Genomic DNA, 20,081 nt, shown 5'->3' on the forward strand with positions numbered 1-20,081 from the left:
CGTGAGCTTCACTCCGCTCTGACCTCATTCTATGGCCTCTTCCACCGCCCAACAGGGTAGCAAAGACCACACACCACAGGCTCTTCAAAAAAATACGGCTTTTTATTGTCTTGGATGCAAATATAGTTTTTGAACTGCATTGTAGTGTTGAATTCAGCTGGTGGAAACCTGCTTCTCAACAGTGGAGCATAAAGGGCCGTGCTCTGGATGGTGCAGGCCTGAGGGAGCCTCCGATTAACACAACTCTTCTTGGGTTTTGTTTTTCTGCCCACAAGGGGTGACTGTCTCCTACGGGAGGCCTGACACAAGTCACCAGAGCTCACAACAGAAAAAATGAACCATTTATACAATGAACTGAAACCCAAAAAAGGAAAAGAACGTGCTGTTTCAGCTGTGGCGTTACAAAACAAGCAAAACAAGCCGTGTGAACAGATTCAGATAAAGCAGCAGCAGGGCACCTCGGGGTGAGGCCGCGATCCAGCTCCCTCGCAAGAAACATAGCCTGGGCTTCGTGTCTCCCTGGTCGAGCCCTTCCTACCTTTTAACTGCAGGATGTAAACTCTACGGAAATGCATCAGACTTCAGTTTCTCCCAACCCTCTCCACAACCTCAACTCTTGACAGTGGCGCATCTCCGTTCAGAAACCCAGGAGAGAATTCTTCAAATTAGTGACGCCCAGGGTTGACTCTGGAACCAAAAGTTTGACTGGGAGATGGAGGTGAATTTTGCTACATAATTATAAAAGAATTTCACAAAAATAAAATTCCATTAAGTAAACACCCACAAACACACACGCAGGCTTGTGCAAGCACACACACACATACACACACGCATAGCCAAGGCCAACATTCAACAGGAAACGTTCCCTTTTCTTTCTCAAAGGCTTACTTTCACAAGCCTCGACAGGAAACAGCCCTGTGTGGTGAGCTGGGAAAGCCAAGTCGTCAGAAGGAAAAGAAAATAGGGCAGGTGATCTGTGTGGAGGCACCCGGGGGGGTCCTAAGGCTTCTCTCGGCTCCTGGAGCCCCTCCGATCCCCAAACCTGCCCGCTGAGCGGGTCAAGGCTAAGCGACCACTGAAAGGTACAACGTGTTGAAGGTCCGAGCTCCTCCACCCTCCAGCCTCGCTGTCCTCTCCTGTCATCTGTGTTCAGACGTGGTGACAATCCTCTTTCGTATACGAGGCACCAGGGGCGTGGAGCCAGAAACCCTAGCCCACTGCTGCCCTTGAGCCCACAGTGGGGCTCCCCAGCTCCCTTCCTCAGCAAGCCCACCACCAAGGAAGCCAAGCTGCTCCGACAAGCGGTGTTCCAAGCCTGCCCACCTGGAGCCCAGATGAGATAAAAGAACCGAAGTGGGGCAGGCTAGCCGGCGCCGGGCTGGGTCCACACTGAGTAAGCGTGCAGGCCGCGGGCAGACGGGCCCCCTGGGCAGCCCCGGCTCCGCCCTGATGAGCCCTCGTTCAGCTGGACAGTGAGAACGCGGGATCTTGACAACGGCAATGAGCCTGCCTCTCGGACCCGCTCACCCAGGTGGAGAGCCGGCTGTGCAGGGAGGGCAGGCCCAGGCTGAGAGGAGGCCCCCGCACCCCTTCACCTGGGGAGGGACACGGGGTTTGGCCCCCACCCTGGGATGCCGTGTCCCCTAAGACTCTAAGTTTCTCTTTCTATCAGCCAGAGCAATAACCACCTGGAGGGCTGAGCGCCACCTAGCGAGGGAGGCGGGATCAGGTCACAAGCACAGAGAGCAGAGCGAGCTGAGCTGCGTGCACGGGGTCACCCACAGCGCCCTGCCCGCCCCTCCCCAACAGGAGCTGGTGCTCACATCGACACTGACTCCTGACGCCGGGACTGCTTCTTCCCTCGTGCCCTGAAAACCCCAGTCAGGTGGGGGGCCTGGTGGGAGAGGGGTGACAGCTGGCTGTAACCTGCCTGAGACCGAGGGAGGGACGGGCCAGCCAACTGCAGAAAGCCCCACTCTCCCTGCATCTCCCACAGGGTGTCAAACAGCAACCAGCAGTGGGAAAGGAGTTGATGGCACAGAAAGATTTCACAGGAAACACTTTCAGAGATTACGTGCCAGATGGGCTTTTTTTTTTTTTTTTTCCTTTTCAGATTTGATTTTCTTATCCTCCAAAGTGTCAGCATTTTTAAGTCTCTTTTATGGGAGTAGGGACAGGAGTAGGGGTGAAAGTGAGTGTAAACAAACTACAGCATCCACTGGAGGCGGTTGGCAGAGTGGCCCCGGGGTCCCTGCACCCCGGCCTGGGACCCCAGGACAGAGGTCAAAGCTAGGCCCCCGTCTGGCCAGACTCATCAGGCAAGAATCCAAAACAAGAAAACTTCCGGGGCAAGAAACAAACGTGTTTGTAGTAAGAGATACAGCTTTGCGGCCCTACAGCCGTAATGGTGAGCACCAAGAGAAATGGATTTAAGTAAATATCTCAAAACAAAACATGCATCTAGTTAAACACCTGCTGGGACACACACACACACACACGCACGCACACACGCACACACCCCCTTCAATGCCTCATACAACCTAACAGCCTTAAATATTTAAAAAAACAGAATCGTGAACATTAAATCAGCCAAAGGGAGGGAGAGGTAGGCCAGAGAAGGAAGAGGCCAATTTTATATCCCATGGAGCTAAAAAAAAAAAAAAAAAAGACTCCCAGCAAGGGGTGGGGAGAAAGCTAGTGATCTCGGAGAGGTCATGGCCGGGCCGAGCTCCGCGGCCACCACGCGGTTTACGAAGGCACAGGAACTGGGGCGAGGCCGAGGGCAGGACCCTCCACGAGCCCTCATGGCTGGAACGTCTCTGGCTTTCCTTTTTCCCTTTTGAGCCTCACGGAGTTCTTACCACGTGCTCTTCCACTTTTGAGGGTGACCTCGTGTCCACCCCGGGGAAGGCTGGGTTCCTGTCCCTCATCCCAGTGGAAACGAAGGGCTGGCCCGGCCTCGCTGCGTGCTCGCGCCTCAGGAGAGCAATCGGAAGGCCTGTAAACACGGGTTCTGGGGAGCTGCAGGGGTGCCGCCGAGGCACCCTTGACGGGGCTGGAGCAGGTGACCGGTCGTGACCCATGGCAGGGGCAGTGGCACGGCCAGCGGCCAAGAGAGGACCCCGCCTCCGTCCTCCATCAGCCGAGGCTGAGGTGGGGCTGCCTGCCCCCCCCCGAGCACCTTCCACAGGCCTCCGGGAACCAGCAGCAGCCTCCGAAATGATCCAAGCTTCAGAGGGTGGCCCGCAGCGGCCCCTCCTGGGGCCCCTGGGCTCCTGGTCTGCCCAGCGCTTGCCCAGTCTCCGTCTCGGGCCCGGAGGACAGAGGTTGAACGGGAAGCCTGCTGGCCTCTGAACTTCACAGCAGGACGTGAAAAGCACATTCTTTCAGTGAGGAGGTGCCCCTGGCTGGGCTTCCTGAGTGTTAGACAGCATCCTTCCACCTGGAGCTGCTCTTGCAGACACACCGAGAGGAGGGCGGGCCCGGGACCTCCTCTGAACCCTTCCAAGTGCAATTCCCACATCCGGAAACAGCCTGCTGCCCCCTCCACCTGGACCAAATCTGAATACAACTCTCTACAGTCTGGTCTGGAGCCACCTCGGAGCTCTGTGTCAACATTCAGTTTCTGCCTCCAAACACGAGACAGACGCTGGGTGCGGTGGCGTCTTTGGTCCAGGAACTGTTATGATTTGGGGCTCCCAGCTGGACAATCCAGACAAGGTGACCAGGCCGACGGCAGCACTGTGGAGCCTGATCTTTCAAACACTGCACCCGAAGGGCCAGCAGCACCCATCAAGCACGGCCGCCCGCCCGGCTGCGGCTCGGAAGCAGGGCCCCAGCTGAGCCCCGCCACGCGATTCTCAGGTCGGTGTCACCACGGAGGCTGCAACGCCAAGTGGAACCAGATCAGGACAGATCGAAGCCCCGCCCGAGCGGCCCTCCAAGCCAGCAGCAGCTCCGCGTCGCTCGCGCTTCCGTTCCTGTCTGCGGGCACGCGCACCCACCACTTTGCACACGTGTGTTGCGGGGTTTCCCCGGCAGCCGGCCCTGTGAAGCCTGAGCAGACGTTCAACCTATCTACAAGGTCAGAGTCGGGGCAGGAAGGAGGATGCCTTCCAACTGCCCCACGGGCGCCTGAGAGGTGACAGGAGGCAGCGTGTGTAAGTCTCCAGACAGGAGCCGGGAAGGACCCTCACGTTTCCTGACTTGGGGGAGCGGGTGATGCCCCCTCTTGCCCCGTCTGCTCCCCGCGCTGCCGCCGTGGCCCCGACAACCCACCAGCAGGACAGGACAGGACAGGACCGGGACGGGCAGCGTTCCCCTTTATCCCGGCTACCCGAGGGGAGGGGAGGTCGGTGACAGAGGTCGCTGAGTCAGAGTTCACAGCAAGGGGCTCCCTAAGCTGGGCTACTGCTGTGGGCAGGACCCGAACCTGCTTCAGACCTGAGCATGGCGTTCTGAGCGGCCTGGGCCGCAGTCGGAGGGAGGCCCGGAAGCTCCGCATCAGGAGAGGTGAGGGGCGCGGCCTCCTCTCCACAGGCAGGAAGGGTCTCCACGGCTTCTCACGCGGCCATGTGCCCGCTAAGCACTGCTAAGACTCCCCAGATCTCTGGCCCATTCTGGTGACGGCCTCCGCCGCCTGCTCCGGCAGCTGGGCCGGGTCCGTCAGGATGGACGTGGTGGTGCTCAGGTGCCGGAGGGTGTTCAGCACGGCTGCAAGACAGAGGGGCAGCCTGCAGACACGGCCCGGCGCCAGCTCCAAGCCCCCAGAGGACGGAACACGCAGCGACGTGTGTGCACCCCGCGTGGGGATTCTCAGGCCCCCAGAGCAGGAGAGGCACGGACACCGGGAGAGCCTCTCACCTGAGGTCTGGACACTCACACCTCTGCCTTTAAGACGACTCCCCCGGTCCTACCTCCTACGCTGCAGGTGGGCGGGGAACGCTGACCTCTTCCTGCTCGTCCCCCTGCTTTAGCATCACACCTCTACAGCCTTTATACACGGCCACAGCTCTTTTTGTTATTACAAGAATTAAACACGAAAACGTATCTGAAAACCCCTGATACGTGGCCTGGTAAATAGTAGGTGCTCACTAAATGCGAGCTGGATCTGATCAAACAGGCACACGGAGGCTCTGGGAGCCCTCACCCCTCCGCCCTGCAGGGGCGCCTCCGGCTCGGCCTCGCCCCCCTGCCCCAGCTGTCTGCGGGCCACCTGCAGCAGAGCCTGGGTTTTCGGCAGCCCCGTCCAAGCCCGCACGGCCCCACTCACTCGGCCTGAGAACGGGCAGGGAGCAGTGCTCGTCCAGCCAGCACAGCGCCGTGCGGTGCAGCTCCTCCAGGCTGCTGCTGGACACCACACCCTTGAAGGACTCAAACAGCGGCTTGATGATGACGCTGAACTGCACAGCACGCACGTTAAAGAAAAGGGAAGCGAGCGTGGAGAGAACGACGTCCAGTCACGGGCTTGCCCGTGACCAACTCCCCTCAGGACTGGCAAGTAACTGTGCATAGTTGTGACGGGGCAGGACGGGGGAGAGGGGGCGAGAGAGAGAGAGAGAGAGAGAGAGACGAAGGGGGAGAGAGAGAGGGAAAGACAGAGAGAGGAACAGAGGGAGACAGAGGGACAGAGAGATAGAGAGAGAGGGAGAGACAGAGAGAGAGGGAGAGACAGAGAGGGAAAGACAGAGAGGGAAAGAGAGAGAGAGGGAGGGAGAGAGAGAGAGAGAGGGAGGGAGAGAGGGAGGCAGAGAGAGAGAGAGAGAGAGGGAGGGAGAGAGAGAGAGGGAGGGAGAGAGAGAGAGATAGAGAGGGAGGCAGAGAGAGAGAGAGGGAGGGAGAGAGAGAGAGAGAGAGAGGGAGGGAGAGAGAGCGAGCGGTCCCTAACTGTTCCTGAGCCCAGGTGGCGACCACGGTCACCACACTCAGCCTGATGCCGAGGAACCTGCCACTGACCACAGAGGTTCTGCCTCATGCCAGCGCCACTCAGGGACCAGGACCAGAGCAAAGTTGGGGCACTGGAGCTGGTGTCTGTCATCTCTTCCTTTAAAACCCGCCCATTAGTGCACACAGACACCAGCTGCCCTGTCAGAGCTGAGGCTGGAGTGTCCCTCCTCCCACGTGACCCCCTCCGCAGCCCATCAGACCCCAGGCCCAGGCACGGCGACCGACCCCACCCCTGCACACACTGTCCACTCGGAGGCACAGCGGTGGCTGGGTGGGGAGTGGCAAGGGCAGAGCCGTCCCCCATAAGGGCCCTGCTGACATCTGGAAAGCCAAGTGCAGGGAGGCCTTGGCCCCAGAGACAGGGCCCAGCACTCAGGTATCCGTGCCTCGTTACAGCAGTCAAGGCCCTGCGGCACAAACCCAGAAAACAGCCCGGGGGGAACTGGCTTCAAATCCAGGCTCTGCCACTTAGTCGCTCTGTGAGCCCTGGTTTCGGGTGGCACCACACTCCGCGCTGGTGCCAGGACGCGTCAGACCAGATGCCCCCTCCTGCCCACCTTACTGCTTCTGCCAGTGGCTCCAGCCTTGTCTTTACTTCTCAAGGACTCAGAGCGCAAAGCGGGCCTGTTCCAGGTCCCCAGGGAGCCCCAAGCCTGGACGGTCACCAAGGACAGCCTGCTCCACACCACAGGCCTGGCCGGGCCCCTCCCTCTCGAGACAGAAACTAGCATTACCTGTCTTGACAAACTCAATGACAACCATTTAGAGAGCATCTTTCTAAAGCAACTGAAGGCTCAGTGTCTGCGGTTTTAGTGCCCTGGTCGGGGGGATGGGGGATGAGCAAAGAAAACCCAAAGATACAATCCAGAACTTCCAATTCTGCAGAGTCCGGCTTTTCACATATTCGTCAAACATGTCTCGCATGTGATCAAACTGGCGCCGGGTGACGGGGACGCCCGTGGCAGGGAGCAGCTGCTGGCAGGAGCTGAAACGACAGGAAGAGTCAAAGGAAGCTCGGCGTGGTGGGGGCCAAGTGGGCGGGCCCGGGAGGGGAGCCTGGGGAGGAGGAGGAGGGCAAAGGCTGCAGCGCCGAGCAGAGAGGCCTCCACCGGCGATGAGCGCCCCCTCCGTGCCGTGCCAGCGAGGACGGGGTGCCACCTGAGCCCCCAGGCCCAGCCTCACATGATGGTGGTGTTGAGCTCCTCGATTTCCTCTCGCAGCCGCCGGGCCTCCTCCTGCATCTGGCTGCGCTCCTGCTGCAACTTGGTGATGTACTCCACCGTCTTCTGCAGCGTGATGGCGTGGCTGGTCTGCAAGGGGCGGCCGGGTCAGGGCGGCAGCAGGCGCGGCGACCCCGCCATGTCCGCCCGTCCTGCCGGCCCTCCCCGCCCTCCGGCCACTCACCAGCTTGGTGTTATTAGAGATCAAGCTGTTGAGGGTGTCAAAGCCCATCTTGATGTTGAAGCGCCTTTTCTGCTCGGCTGAAATGTGCTTCATCTGCCGGTTCTGTTGGGAAATCGACCCGTCACTGTGACACAGGGACCCCTCCCCTCCCCATCCCACCCCCACCTGCTGCCCAGATTAGGGGCAGATTGGGACCCTGTGGCCTCTAGAGACCTATGTGGAAGGAGGGGCGAGAGGAAGCTAAAAGGCTCCAGCGGGAGCCAGGAGGGCGACAGGACGGGACTAGAAAACCATCCCTGCAGAAGAGAGCACAGCAAGGGCCCGAGGCTGCTGGCTCGGCCCCTCCTGGCCACCCTCACACCCCGGACCCAGTTCTGACAGCTGCCGCCTCCCCCCACTGCTCCACAGGGCTCCGTGCTGGCTCCTGGGCTGAGGGCCGCCGTCACCACAGGGCTGGGGGGGAGGTGGGGGATGGGAGGAGCCAAGAGGCTCAAGGTTAAAGCAGCAAACCTCCCTCTTTCCGATGCTGCCCCAGCCTGGTGTGGGACACCCCTCAAGCCCACGGTTCTTTCCAGTGTGTCTCTAGTAAGGGACGCAGCCATCCCCAAAGTCCCTTGATACGCTTCTCCTTGCCTCCCCATCCTTCCAAGGGAATCAAGACCCCACAGGTACCTTTAAAGCAGCCACATTTTTGGGGTCTGCAGAAGATTTCCCTGAGCAGCTGTTCTGGGGAGACTGAGGACTGGGGCTCTGTTCTGAAGCACACGGAGAGGCCTGCCCTGAGTTCGGGCAGTCTCGACCTGAGAAGAGCAGAGACTCCCCTCAGGGACCAGGCTGCAGCAGCTGCGCGGGGCACCCACCCTGAGCCTCCGTGGCAGCCCCACAGCAAAATCGGGAGGGACCCTTGCCACCAGGCGGGGGCAGGAGGTGGGTTCCGTTAGGCCTGACGGACGCCAGCTGGACGCTGCAGTCGCGGGTCTGGGGGCTGCGAGGAGGCCTGCCTCCTGGGCCGCCAGGGGCCCCTCGGCACCTGCGAGGCTGCAGTTCTCACCCTGGGTGGCGAGCACACGGCTACCTGTCCTTTTTTTGTTGTTCTTTAATTTCTACATGTATGTTTTCTCACACTTTTTTCAATCGTACCCACTCCCGACATTTTTTAATTAAAAAAACAAAAAACGCGGGCTTCCCTGGTGGCGCAGTGGTTGAGAATCCGCCTGCCAATGCAGGGGACACGGGTTTGAGCCCTGGTCTGGGAAGATCCCACATGCCGCGGAGCAACTAGGCCTGTGAGCCACAACTACTGAGCCTGTGCTCTAGAGCCCGCGAGCCACAACTACTGAGCCCACGTGCCACAACTACTGAAGCCCATGCGCCTAGAGGCCGTGCTCCGCAACAAGAGAAGCCACCGCAATGAGAAGCCCGCGCACCGCAACGAAGAGTAGCCCCCGCTCGCTGCAACTAGAGAAAGCACACGCGCAGCAGTGAAGACCCAATTCAGCCATAAATAAATAAATAAATAGATTTAAAAAAAAAAAAACAAACAAACAAAAAAAACAAAAGCACTATTTTACCCACAAAGAACGTGGTGGAAGAAACCTGTGGCCCAGGCTGCGGAGCCACCCGCAGGAAGCCCCTCCCTGGCCCCCCCCGTTGGTCCCGCTTCACAGCACGGATGCCTCAGGCTCGGCCCCCTCCGCTCGGCTGCTCTCCCCACCCTGCTCTCAAGGCTCTAACCTGCTGGGACCCCCCTCAGTGGCCAAGGCGCCGTCTCCCTGAGCCCGAGCCCCATGCAGCATCCCAGGGCCTGACTCATAGCTAGTCTGTGCCCCCATCTTCCCAGATGAGGGTCCTTATTCTTCAAAACCTGTCCTGGGACAAGTCCCTGTCTGACCCCTCTAAGTAGAGAGCCTTCCCCCTCGTGTCCTGCCCTCCACCTCGGGAAGGTGCCTCTGCACAGGGTGCCGGGAGCAGCTGCCACGGTTTTACCCGAGACAGGAAGACACCTTGGTCTCCCTCCGACCTGGTACCTGGCTTCTCCCCGGCCCGCAGCAGCACAGCCTCGGGAAGATCATCTACCCTGACCTCTCAGCTCTTCAGACGTCCCTGGGCAGTATCAGTCCTACCCCGGCCACCTCACCAACGGAAGACCAAGCTGGGGAGGAGGGAAGGGGGCTCCCGAGGCACGGTGCCGGCCCACCGCGGGGGAGGGGACAAGGCCGGGGGCTCCCGTGGCTGCAGCAACAGCAGGCTCGTGCTTTCTGGAAACGGTCGACGCGGCCCCCTCAAGCCCTTTTGTGGATCGGAGCTGGCAGCTCAGAGCCAGGTCTTTCTTTTTTTTTTTTAATTTATTTTTTAATTTTTAAAATCTATTTTGGTCACTTCGCGTGGCACGTGGGATCTTAGTTCCCTGACCAGGGAATGAACCTGTACCCGCTGCGTTGGCAGCACGGAGTCTCAACCACTGGACCCCCAGGGAAGTCCCCATCCGAGCGAGGCCTTTCTGAAGGAGGCTGAGCGACATCTCCGCGAGCATACACACCGCCTGCGCTGCGACGCGCCGGCTGCTTTCCCTGGTTTATCCTGCCCTTTGCCGAGCGCTTCCCTAGCCTGGGCCACTGGCAGCTTCTCACCACCCGGCCTGGAAACCCAGGCTCAATCCCGGGCACCCTTGGCAGCCTCCCCAGTCCAGAGCGGGCCCGTCACTCCACTCACGCGGTCCCAACCGTTCCAACCAGACAGCAGACTCACTGGCACCCGTGGCAGGGACCTGGGCGATGCCCCCATGTGGCGGGACCTGCTCGCCCTTTACCAGGGAGTCCGGCACTGTGCTGGGAGAGAAGAGCCGGGAGAGGGGAGCAGGCTGGCTGCCCGTGCCGTGGCCAAGGTCTGTCACCAGGATGCCGCGGTGGAACTCTGTGACCCCAGGAGCCTGAGGGGACACAGGGGAGAGAGGTCACCCCCGACCACAGTCATGCTGGGTGAGGGCCACCCAAGCTTACAGGATGCTGAGGGCCTGTCTGGGCCACTCACCCTGGCGATGGCAGCAGGCGTGATGACCATGTTGGACTGGGACACGGTGGAAGCCAACATCCCTTCTCTCTTCAGAGGGCCTGATGTCATGATCACTGCTTGGGGCTGTCCTGAAAAGGCAGCTGCCAGAACAAGGGGGAGGTGAGGGTGGCGGCCCAGCTGGGGGCCTGCTCCTGATGCCAGGGCTGGCCAGGCTGCACGGGGGGCGGGGGGGCCCTAGGAGCAGCACACGACCCCTCTGCTGCCACTGAGACGTCACCTCCTTGCCGCAGGGCATGGAGACAAAGCTACTTTTTTGCAACTTCTCCTTGGAGGGGACAGATTACAGACCCGGGAAAGAGATGACCAGGACCATGTTTTTTTCAAACTGGGTTGAGACTAACTAAAAGAACAACATAGAATAGAAAAAAACAGACTAGATCTACGCATGTAGTCTTTCATAACCCTTCTGTTTCCCATCACAATGTGTGCGCCACGAGTTTGCAAGCCTGGGGACGGGAAACATCCCGGCGGCGGGGGATGAGGGCGGGGGGGAGAATCCCACTTGCTTCCCTCCACCTGACTCACCTGGGGCGAGGCAAGCATTCTTCAATACCAAGGACATGGGCTCTGGTTTGGGAGCAGGCACTATTTTGGGGGGCTGCTTGTGCCTCCCCCCAGGCAAGGATACGGGCTTGGGGTGCACGAAAGTTAAACGGGGTTGAGGAGGCCCGACGGTTGGTGGCCGGGTGACCGGAGACAGCGCCAGGCCACAGGGGGACACGGAGGGGGTGGGGTAGTGGGTCGTGATGATGAGGCCCTGGCTCTGGCTGAAGGTGGTGGCAGAGGCGTCGTGGGTGAGGGTGGCAGAGGCCGTGTGGGTGATGACAGGGGGCGACTTGCTGACTTCGGCAAACTTCTGTGGCTGCAGGAAGGCAGGGGGAGTCGGGGGGTTCAGGGCAGTGGCGGGAGGAGGGCCTAATGGCAAGACGGGGGAAGCAGGTGCCGGGGCTGGGCTGGGCGACAGCAAGGGCATGGTGAACACGGGGAGGAAGGGCTGGGGGACACTCAGTGGTGGTGCAGAGGGACCTAAGTCTGCGGGCTGGAGAAAGGGGTCCCCCGGCTGGGAGGTGTGTTCACAGCCCTGCCCACGCGGGGGGTCCAGGGCCGTGGCTGCAGGGGGTGCGATGAAGCCGTCGGGGAGGCTCGCGGTGGGCAGAGTGGTGGTTGGCAGGATGCTCTCCTAAGAAAGGAAGAGAAGACGTGAGGAACGCACGCTAGAGCCACACTGCTCGCCGTCACTCTCCAGCGCTGCACGCCACAAGGTCCGACACGGTACCCGGCGCCTGGGACGATGCCCCGGGCAGAAGGGACAGAGGCGACGTCTCCCGGCCCTGGGACTGCTAGTCTGCGGGGGATGGATCTGGGTCTCCCCAGGCATCTGCAGGGGTCTTGTTTCCACTAGGAACTCAGTGATAACACAGGGCTCAGACACAGTGACTGTCTGCACACGCTTGGCTCTCGGCCTGGGGATATCTTGTTTCTGGAGTCCGGCGGGGTCCCCCCGAAGTCCCTGCCACCTTCTGTTACAGAGCAGGGGCAGCCTGGATCACAGCTGCTCGCGAGGCTCCCCCAGGACAGTTTCACGTGTCAACTTCTAGAGAGGTCACCTCTTCCTAAAAGGGAAACGCTACAAGGAATCAACTGTTCGGATCTCAGCCTCTACAGGAGAAACTCTTCACAGAGCCAGATGGAAGGAGAGAGGGTCAGGTCACGGGCGCCTAACTGGCTACGGGCACCAGCCTGAGAGTCTCTTAATGGCAGAGAGCCGTGCCTCACTCAGCTCAGCCGTCCCAGCAGCTGGTAACCAACTTGTGTTGCGTGCTGAGTAAAAAGTAAAAGAAATACACGGAACTTCCTCTTCTCAGCGATCTGCGTTTTTCTTTGCTGTCTCACTGGCCCTGTCTTAACTGGTCAAGACAGAGCCCGCTGCACACAGCTTATTTGGGCCTTAGGCGGGAGCATACGCTTACTGACAGAGTCTCCCACCTCACGGATACCTAAGGATGCTTCCAAGGAGGGCTAGAATAACTTCTTTACACATTATATGTGAGTTCACCGCTGGATCTAGCCACCCCTAGCACTTTGCTTATGGCTGCAAAGGTTTGATGACCAGTCCGGTGCCCCTTCCCCCAAGTTCCCTCTACCTACAGCAGGTGGGCTGTTGTGATCCGGTGCGGGCCCTGAGGCAGGTGCAGGCAGCATGGAGCCGAAAATGGAGCGGCTGGAAGAGAAGAGGTCTGAAAGACAACATCAGGGGCTCGTGAGCTCTGTGCCCATCACTTCACTGCATTAAGATCCAAACAAATCAGGCACTGAACCCCACCTCACCCAGAGGAATGCCATGGCTAGAGGGCATCTCCCCGCCCCCCACCACGAGGTAACTCTGCAGAAAGAGGCCCTCTGATTGGAGCTGCACAGGCTGGCAACCAGTGTGGCCTCTGAAACACTCCCAGGCCTGGGTGGCACCCGCTCTTACAGTGGCAGGAGCTCAAGGACCAGTTCTAACTGCGGGAAACTGCGAGGAAGTGGCTGTGTCGTCGGCGCACTCTGCTGCCTAGTGGGGGAACTGCTTACAGTCAAAGCCAAGCCTGAGGCTCTGAGACGTGCGGGATGAGACAGAACAACATCCCAGAAACACTTTCCAGGCCTTGCAGCTACTAGCAAAAAAAAAAAAAAAAAAAAAGTTCTGGAAAAATTCTAAGTCCTCCCCCTGGTCCATTCTAACAGTTGCCTCTATGACAGGGAAGGAACATCCACTTTGTCCTGGGTAAAGGGAGATGCAGGTAGCCATGCTCTTTCTCTGCCCCGAGTCCTCACCCTGGAAAGGCTCAAAAGTGTCCATAAAGTCCAGGTTGGGCTGCAAAGGAATCAGCCCCGGTTGAATCATGTCTGCATTTCCCAGATGTGCTGTAAGAATCAGAAAGGAGACAGAGCAATCATTTTGCCTTTTCAGGCCATGCTGTAGGAACATATTAAGGGCCTGGAATGGATCTTCCTGGCCCTGCTCGCATTCTAGATTCTCCCAAGGAGAAACGCAGGCCACTGGCTGGGATTTCTCGTCAGTCCACGGGCATCGTCCACCCTCAGGGGGCAGGAAGGAGAGTTTCGTAGGAACGGTAGGCCGAGTACCCAGGAAGGGGCACTCCCCACAAGCCGGGAGCAGCTGTGCAGAGACCCCGCGCTCGGATTTCGGCCTGCGGGCCCTCCCGAGGGGCTGGCGGCAGCTGCACGCCGCCAGGTGAGAGGCCGGCCCCGCAGTGCGAATGCTCTTCCTGAGAGTGCGTCACGGGCCCTGTCACGCGCCCCAGGCCCCTGTCCTCCGCTGAGGGACCGTATCAGAAATGCGAAACTGGTTCAGACCAGACCTCCACTGTTCCCTGGCGGTGTCACCACGGGCCTGACAGCAAGGAGGTTGGTCAACCCTTCTCCTCACCGCTCACCCTAGACAAGCGACAGCAGCTCAGGGATGGCCCCGAGGCAGAGCCCGCTCTGGGGGCCTGGTGGAGAGGGCAACGTGTCCAGTCTAGAGTCTAGGGGCGGGTTACCTATTTCGCGCGGGTTGGGCCAGGCCACGGGCGGGTGCGAGGAGAGCGTGGAGAAGAGGGTGTCGCTGAATTCCGACATGAGCATGTCTGTGCTCAGCAGCGCGTCCTCCTCCATGGGGACGGGGGTCTTCCAGCCATCCCCGTGCTTGTGCCAGTAAAGCAGGTCATCGTCCTGCCACCGACGGGGGGAAGGACAAACCAAAGGGGCGGGAGTGACTCGGGAGTTCCCAGCACGCCCCATCAGGGAAATACGCTGCACCGTTTCACAGAGCAGCAAGGGCTCCCGCTTAAGAGACGAGGCGAGGGGGTGGGAACTGCAGGGAGAAGCCCCCTCCAGCCCCCCAGCAGAGAACTGGCTCGTTTCCTTCACATCCTTCACGTGAGAAGGGGGGCGGCCCCTCCTCTAGCCCCAGGGAGAGTCCACGCCCCCACCACCTTCTGCTGCAGTGCTGGGCCACCCAAGTCACTGCTGTTTCTTGTCAAAGGGGGAGGTCCCATGAGGGTCCTCATGGCCCCCAAGCTCACACACCTGGGCCAGGCTGGAGAGGTCCTCATCCTTGTGCTGCTGGAGCTGCGGAGAAAGGACAGAGAGGGCCGAGGTGGTCACTCAGGGCCCAGGCAGGGGACGAGGCCCTCGGCCTCTCCTTCGTGGAAGGGGCTAACCTCCAGAAACATCTAGGCCTTCTCCCTCTGGGAGGCGGGCGGGGAGAGGGACCCTGCCCCTGCCGTCCCCAGGCCAACGCTGGACACCGAGGAGACTCCCAACCAGCGTGTGTGGAATAAAGAGCCCTGGCTCCTAGCTGGAGATGCTGAGAGCAAAAGTCACACGACCAAAGCAGGCCACCACTTGGGCTGGGCTAGAATGCTGGGCCAAGGAGAGGGGCGGCCAGCTCCGGGCCACAGCCTTGGGGGCCAGTGTTCTGAATCCGGGCTCACTTCTTCCCTCCCCTACGGGGCTTCCTGAACGTGCTCTCTTTGGAGCCCGAGCCAGATACCCTTTTCTTGAAGTAGGTTCTCCACTTGTGGTACTCCCGGATCACGATCTCAATGCGGCTCTTCCAGTACTTCCCTTCCGTGGTGATGGCCTGTGGGGAGACGCGGGGCAGAGTGACGCGGCGGCGCTGGAAGAGCCACCCTGCCAACAAACACGCGTCTGGCTCCGGAAGTCAGGCCCGGGCAATCCAGCTCTGAGAAGCAGGCTGCCTGCCGGCGGCTTCATCCACAGAGTGCGTCCCGCCTCTGCTGGGCCCCACCCGGCCTCTGAGTGATGGGGAGCTTTCATTTCATGGCCCATGATAACCCAGGGGGCTTCGGCGGCACCCGGCCTCTGAGTGATGGGGAGCTTTCATTTCATGGCCCATGATAACCCAGGGGGCTTCGGCGGCCCAGGTCCTGGAGGCTGGGCCGGAGCAGGGGTCAGACAGAGTGCCTGGCAGGGGAGAAGCACAGAGTTCCCGGCGCTGGAGGAACCTCCAGAGACCCGGGCTAGCTCTCAAATGCCCTTAGCCTCCGCCACGTTTCCAAAGGGTGAAAACAAACGGCCAGTCACAGAAGGTTCAGGTGGAAAGTGACCTCTAAGATACAGTCCAGCCTCCCCACTGCGCAGGGCAGGGAGCCCCTCCAGAGCAGCCTTGAGGACCTCTGGTGACGAGGAGTTCACGACGGCCTCCGAGAGCCCACCTCACTTTCAGATTCCTTTTTTTTTTAATGGCTGGAAAATATTAAAGCAAGTCCCAGATATCCTATCATAAATCCCACATAATTTCACCCAAAAATACTTCACTGTGTGTCTCTGACAGTGAATAATGCAATATTATTACCAGACCGAAAAAAGTGATATTCCTTAATACTAACACCAGATCATGTCCTATGGCTCCAAACTGTCTTTCATTAGGTTACTTTCCAAGTTTTCCCCTTTTCATGGTAACAGTGAGACATGCTTGGACAAAACTAAAACGATGCAGATGAGTAAAAAGTGAGAGAAGAGTCTTCCCTCCTCCTCACTCTAATCCCACGAGGAAACAATTTCTGTATATCCTTCAAGGCATTTCCTATGCATGTACAATCACACAGACACACACTTTAAAAAATTAACCTAAAGATACTCAAATACTGTTGTGCAATTTGCTTTTATTCATTTACTGTTTCTTCAACATCTTTCCCTCTCAGTATATAAAGATCTCAAGGTCATTCTTTAATAGTTAAAGATGCCTGCCTTGTAAGGAGTCAAGATCCCTCCCCGTGGGACATCCCTGGTGGCACAGTGGTTAAGAATCTGCCTGCCAACTCAGGGGCCACGGGTTCGAGCCCTGGTCCGGGAAGATCCCACATGCCGTGGAGCAACTAAGCCCGTGCGCCACAACCACTGGGCCTGCGCTCTAGAACCCGCGAGCCACAACTACTGAAGCCTGCACTCTAGAGCCCGTGCTCCGCAACAAGAGAAGCCACTGCAGTGAGAAGCCCGCGCGCCACAATGAAGAGTAGCCCCCGCTCGCCGCAACTAGAGAAAAGCCCACGCGCGGCAACAAAGACCCAACACAGACAAAAATAAATAAATAATTTAAAAAAAAGAAAAAAATAGATTCCCTCCGCATTGACTTCCAGAGAAATACTGACATTAAAAGAAAGTAGAGGGTAAGTCCCGGTTGGAGGACCCCCCCCCCTCAGTCCCTGGGTCAGCCCGGTCTGAGAAGGCGGGAGCCTCTGTGGGGTGTCAGAGGCCACCTGCCCCCTGCATCGCCATCACTTCTCAGGGTCAAAACAGCTGCCAGGACACCACAGCCCCAGCACCCTGTCCTGCATCCTCCCTCTGCGGGACCCAGAGCCCTCAGTCCCACCTTTGTGAGTCACCTCCTCCCGAGTGAGGGCCCACCACATGCCAAGTACCTCTGGCCGCCGGTGCTCGTCCACTTCCACAGAGCCGTCCAGTGGAGTGACAAAGTGGCACACGGGGTTCTTGCGCTTCTCCAAATCTGGGCGGGGAGAGGATGAGATAGCATCACTGAGGCAGAGACCCCCGCAGGAGCTCCGCCTCTTCTGTTCACACCCCACCCCTCAGGGGGGACCCTTAAGGGTTCTTTCCTTCTCCTTCCCTTGGAAAACGAGATTTCAGGGAAATAAAGGGGTCCAGGTCCAAGGAAAAGAGTCTGGCAGTGATGTGTGGGCGAGAAAGGGAGTCTGGCTGATCAAGAGAAACACCGGCCTGAGCCTAGGGGACCCCGAGCACGCCAATCTCCTGCAGAAGTCACCAGATCCACCCGTACCCAAGCCAGCTGGACACAGGACGCGGCCTGGGCCTGCATCGTCCCAGACCTGCTGAAAACGGGAACTGTTCCCCGACTCTCCAAATGCCACCTCTCGGCTGTACACCCGTCCCTCCTCCTCTGCCTTTACAACACTGAGCACACTAGGTTGGGAGCAATCGGCCTACACTTCCGCCTCCTGCAGACGCTTGGCTGGGCCCCCAGTGCCGATGGCGATAAGGGTCCAGTTCACTCGGATTTGGCCACACACGGCCCGAGAGAGACTTCTGTTTGACACACAGTGTTACAAGAGCAGGCTCCGGGGCCCCGAGGTGCAAAGGCCTCCTGGTGGCAGAACCTGGAGGGTCTCCAGCCCAGCCACGCGGCACTTACACTGCATGTACCACGCCCGCCAGATGGCATTGTTGAGCCGGATCTTGTCTCTCCACTGGAGCTTCAGGCCCTTGAAATTCTTCCACTTCGGAGACACCAACTTCCCACTGAAAGGTAAAATGAAGAGGGGAAACTCAGTGGTTTCTCTGAAAATGGAATGAAATCACAAAGTGCCACCCAATCACTCCAGGCCTCAAAATTCTGGTTTAACCCATGTAAGCCACAGGCTAGGCTTGACAGGATACACAAGGCACTTTAGGATTTCTTCAAAGTGATATGGATGGGGTAAGGGGGGCAATGGTGTTGGGTATGGAGGAATCAGGACTGGCCGTGGGTTGGTAACTGCTGGAGTGAAGCGATGGTACACGGGGTTCACTATCCTATTCTGTCTACTTTCAAATATCTTTAAAATTTTCCATAATTAAAAGTTAAAAATCTGCTGATTTTGCCTCATACATGTATCAAATCATCATGTTGTACACCTTAAGCTTAAACAATGTTATAAGTCAATTTTATCTCAGTAAAGTTGGGGGAAGGAAAAAAGAAATCTGCTGACCACCGAACGAAAGCCAGCCCCCTTGAACCTGGTCTTGGCCACCTCCTTTGCCACCAGTCCCCCTGAGGCACTTCCAATCCAGGCACACAAACGCCCCACTGGCCTTAGAACCTGCGGGCCCCCTCCTGCCTCCAGGCCCCTGTGCTCGCCGTCCTCACCCTTCACGGAGCTCCCTCCGCCCCTGGCCACCTGCTCAGCCTTCCGAGTGACGCTCAAACACCGTCTCCTCCGAGCCGGCACTGGCCTCTCCCAGGCTGCTGCCAACCCCTTCAGGATCCCTGAGCGCTGTTCACACCTCAAGGACAGCACTCATGCACTCCCCGTACAGCAACGTGTCCCCACACCTCCTGCCACTAGACCGCAGCTTCTCGAGGGGAGGGCCCTTCCGGCATCCTCATCTTAAGCACCCAGCACAGAACTTGGCACAGCGCAGGGGCTCGTGTAATAATTCTCCACTGAATGACTTAAAGGGCCCTTGCAAACAAAGCTGACGGCAGGCAAGGAATGCTGCCTGGTGGCACAGGCTGCTCAGATAGTTTAGTTTTCCAAGGGCTGTGCCAGGAGCCACCTCTGAGCAGCTGGCATAGGGCTTCCGCTCTTCAGATGGCTTGAGAGGGGCAAGGCACTGTCACTGGTCCATACAAAGGCGGTTCTGTGGGTTCTACATCCCTGCAGGCCACAGCCCTGCGCCTTCTCCAAACCCACTCGGAAATCCCACGTGACAAGCAGTCACAGCAGCTGGGGTCTTCAAAGACAGTGCCTGAGCGATAAACCTTCCCTGAACCCGAACACCTGGTTTATAAAGCAGAAGCCCCTGGCAGCGCACCGGGCAAACCTCATGCCCCCGCCCCAACTCAACCCAGCACTGGCCTAGGCTTTGGAAGAAGGCTGTGACCCCCTCCCCCAGAGAAAAAGTCACAGCAAATCCTCTGAGAATTTGAGGGACAGACAGACAGAAGCCCCCTCAGTTCAAAGGGTCAAGGGCTTCGAGCCCATCACACGCCTCCCTCCTCCCGCCTCTCCCCGGCCCAAAGGCACCTCCACCCCAGCTGCCACCTGCGTTTAACCGCCAGCAGCCCACTGTTTCTCAGCCTGTGTGGCACGACTGCGCACTGGCTGTGAACTTTCACAGTCACTTAACTTCTCCGACACACCAGTTTCCTGGGTAAAATTACAATAACACCATTGCCTCCAGAGTGTTTTAATAAGGATTAAATGTACACACACACACGTTCTTAGACACACAGGACAGGTAAACCCTAAGGTAAAATGTAAATGTAAGCTATTAATAACCACCTCAGTGATCTGGATTTAAGTTATTTTCCGAAGGCCTGGCTTTTAACACCTCCTGACTTGAAAAGTCCTCTCTTTCGTGTTTGCCGCCACTGTTGTGGGGTGCCTCCTCCCCACAGGAAGAAAAGGTGACACCCATGGGCCCCCCTCTCGACACCCGCGAGCAGAGACCACGGCAAAGGTCAGCCCTGACCCCCGCACAGCTGCAGAGCCACTCGCTTCCTCAGGGCCCGGAAGGCAGGCCTGGGTCCATCTACTCACTCGACAAGCGTTGAGGACCTACTGTGTGTCGTGCACACGCTAGGAGGGGAGGGAAAGGATGGATGAGGCGGATGAGGTCCCGGCCCTCATGGAGCACATGAGCTGCTGAGGCATTAGTCCTGCCTACGTGCTGAGTGCCTCGAACAAGAGCAAAGGGCTGTGGGAACACAGTTGGCATAACTAGCCCTGTCTGAGCAGTCACAAGAGGCATTCTGGAGAAGGTAACATCTCAGCTGAGGCCCAGAGGATGAGGAAACTTCAGCTAAACCAAGGAGAGGCAGAAAGGCCCGTGCTGGTCCTTCTGCCTGGCTTGACAGTCCTCAGGAGATCAACACAGGTCCGGTCAAGGCCGTAGAAAACACCCAGAAT

General features: G+C 58.6%; 1 protein-coding gene across 3 annotated transcripts in view; it reads right to left on the reverse strand.

Moving 5' to 3' along the window:
• Positions 1–83: 83 nt before the first annotated feature.
• MLXIP (MLX interacting protein) overlaps positions 84–20,081 on the reverse strand; it is a 62,178-nt gene continuing 42,180 nt past the window's right edge. Inside the window, exons 1-17 of one of the 3 annotated variants that reach the window (XM_059895680.1) lie at positions 18,317–18,332; positions 17,603–17,709; positions 16,854–16,939; positions 14,963–15,052; positions 14,497–14,538; positions 13,968–14,139; positions 13,240–13,329; positions 12,571–12,659; positions 10,948–11,602; positions 10,381–10,502; positions 10,063–10,279; positions 8,023–8,150; positions 7,351–7,452; positions 7,129–7,256; positions 6,808–6,931; positions 5,273–5,402; positions 84–4,713 (exon numbers count right to left, since the gene is read on the reverse strand). In XM_059895680.1, coding sequence (XP_059751663.1) covers positions 4,592–4,713; positions 5,273–5,402; positions 6,808–6,931; positions 7,129–7,256; positions 7,351–7,452; positions 8,023–8,150; positions 10,063–10,279; positions 10,381–10,502; positions 10,948–11,602; positions 12,571–12,659; positions 13,240–13,329; positions 13,968–14,139; positions 14,497–14,538; positions 14,963–15,052; positions 16,854–16,939; positions 17,603–17,609 — 2,304 coding nt within the window. In that variant the 5' untranslated portion in view covers positions 17,610–17,709; positions 18,317–18,332 and the 3' untranslated portion in view covers positions 84–4,591. Of the gene's footprint in view, positions 4,714–5,272; positions 5,403–6,807; positions 6,932–7,128; positions 7,257–7,350; positions 7,453–8,022; positions 8,151–10,062; positions 10,280–10,380; positions 10,503–10,947; positions 11,603–12,570; positions 12,660–13,239; positions 13,330–13,967; positions 14,140–14,496; positions 14,539–14,962; positions 15,053–16,853; positions 16,940–17,602; positions 17,710–18,316; positions 18,333–20,081 lie in introns of those variants that run through there. The other 2 variants (XM_059895679.1, XM_059895678.1) reach the window with 2 other exon arrangements.

Source organism: Balaenoptera ricei, chromosome 14, assembly GCF_028023285.1.
Source record: "Balaenoptera ricei isolate mBalRic1 chromosome 14, mBalRic1.hap2, whole genome shotgun sequence".
NCBI classification, from domain to species: domain Eukaryota; kingdom Metazoa; phylum Chordata; class Mammalia; order Artiodactyla; family Balaenopteridae; genus Balaenoptera; species Balaenoptera ricei.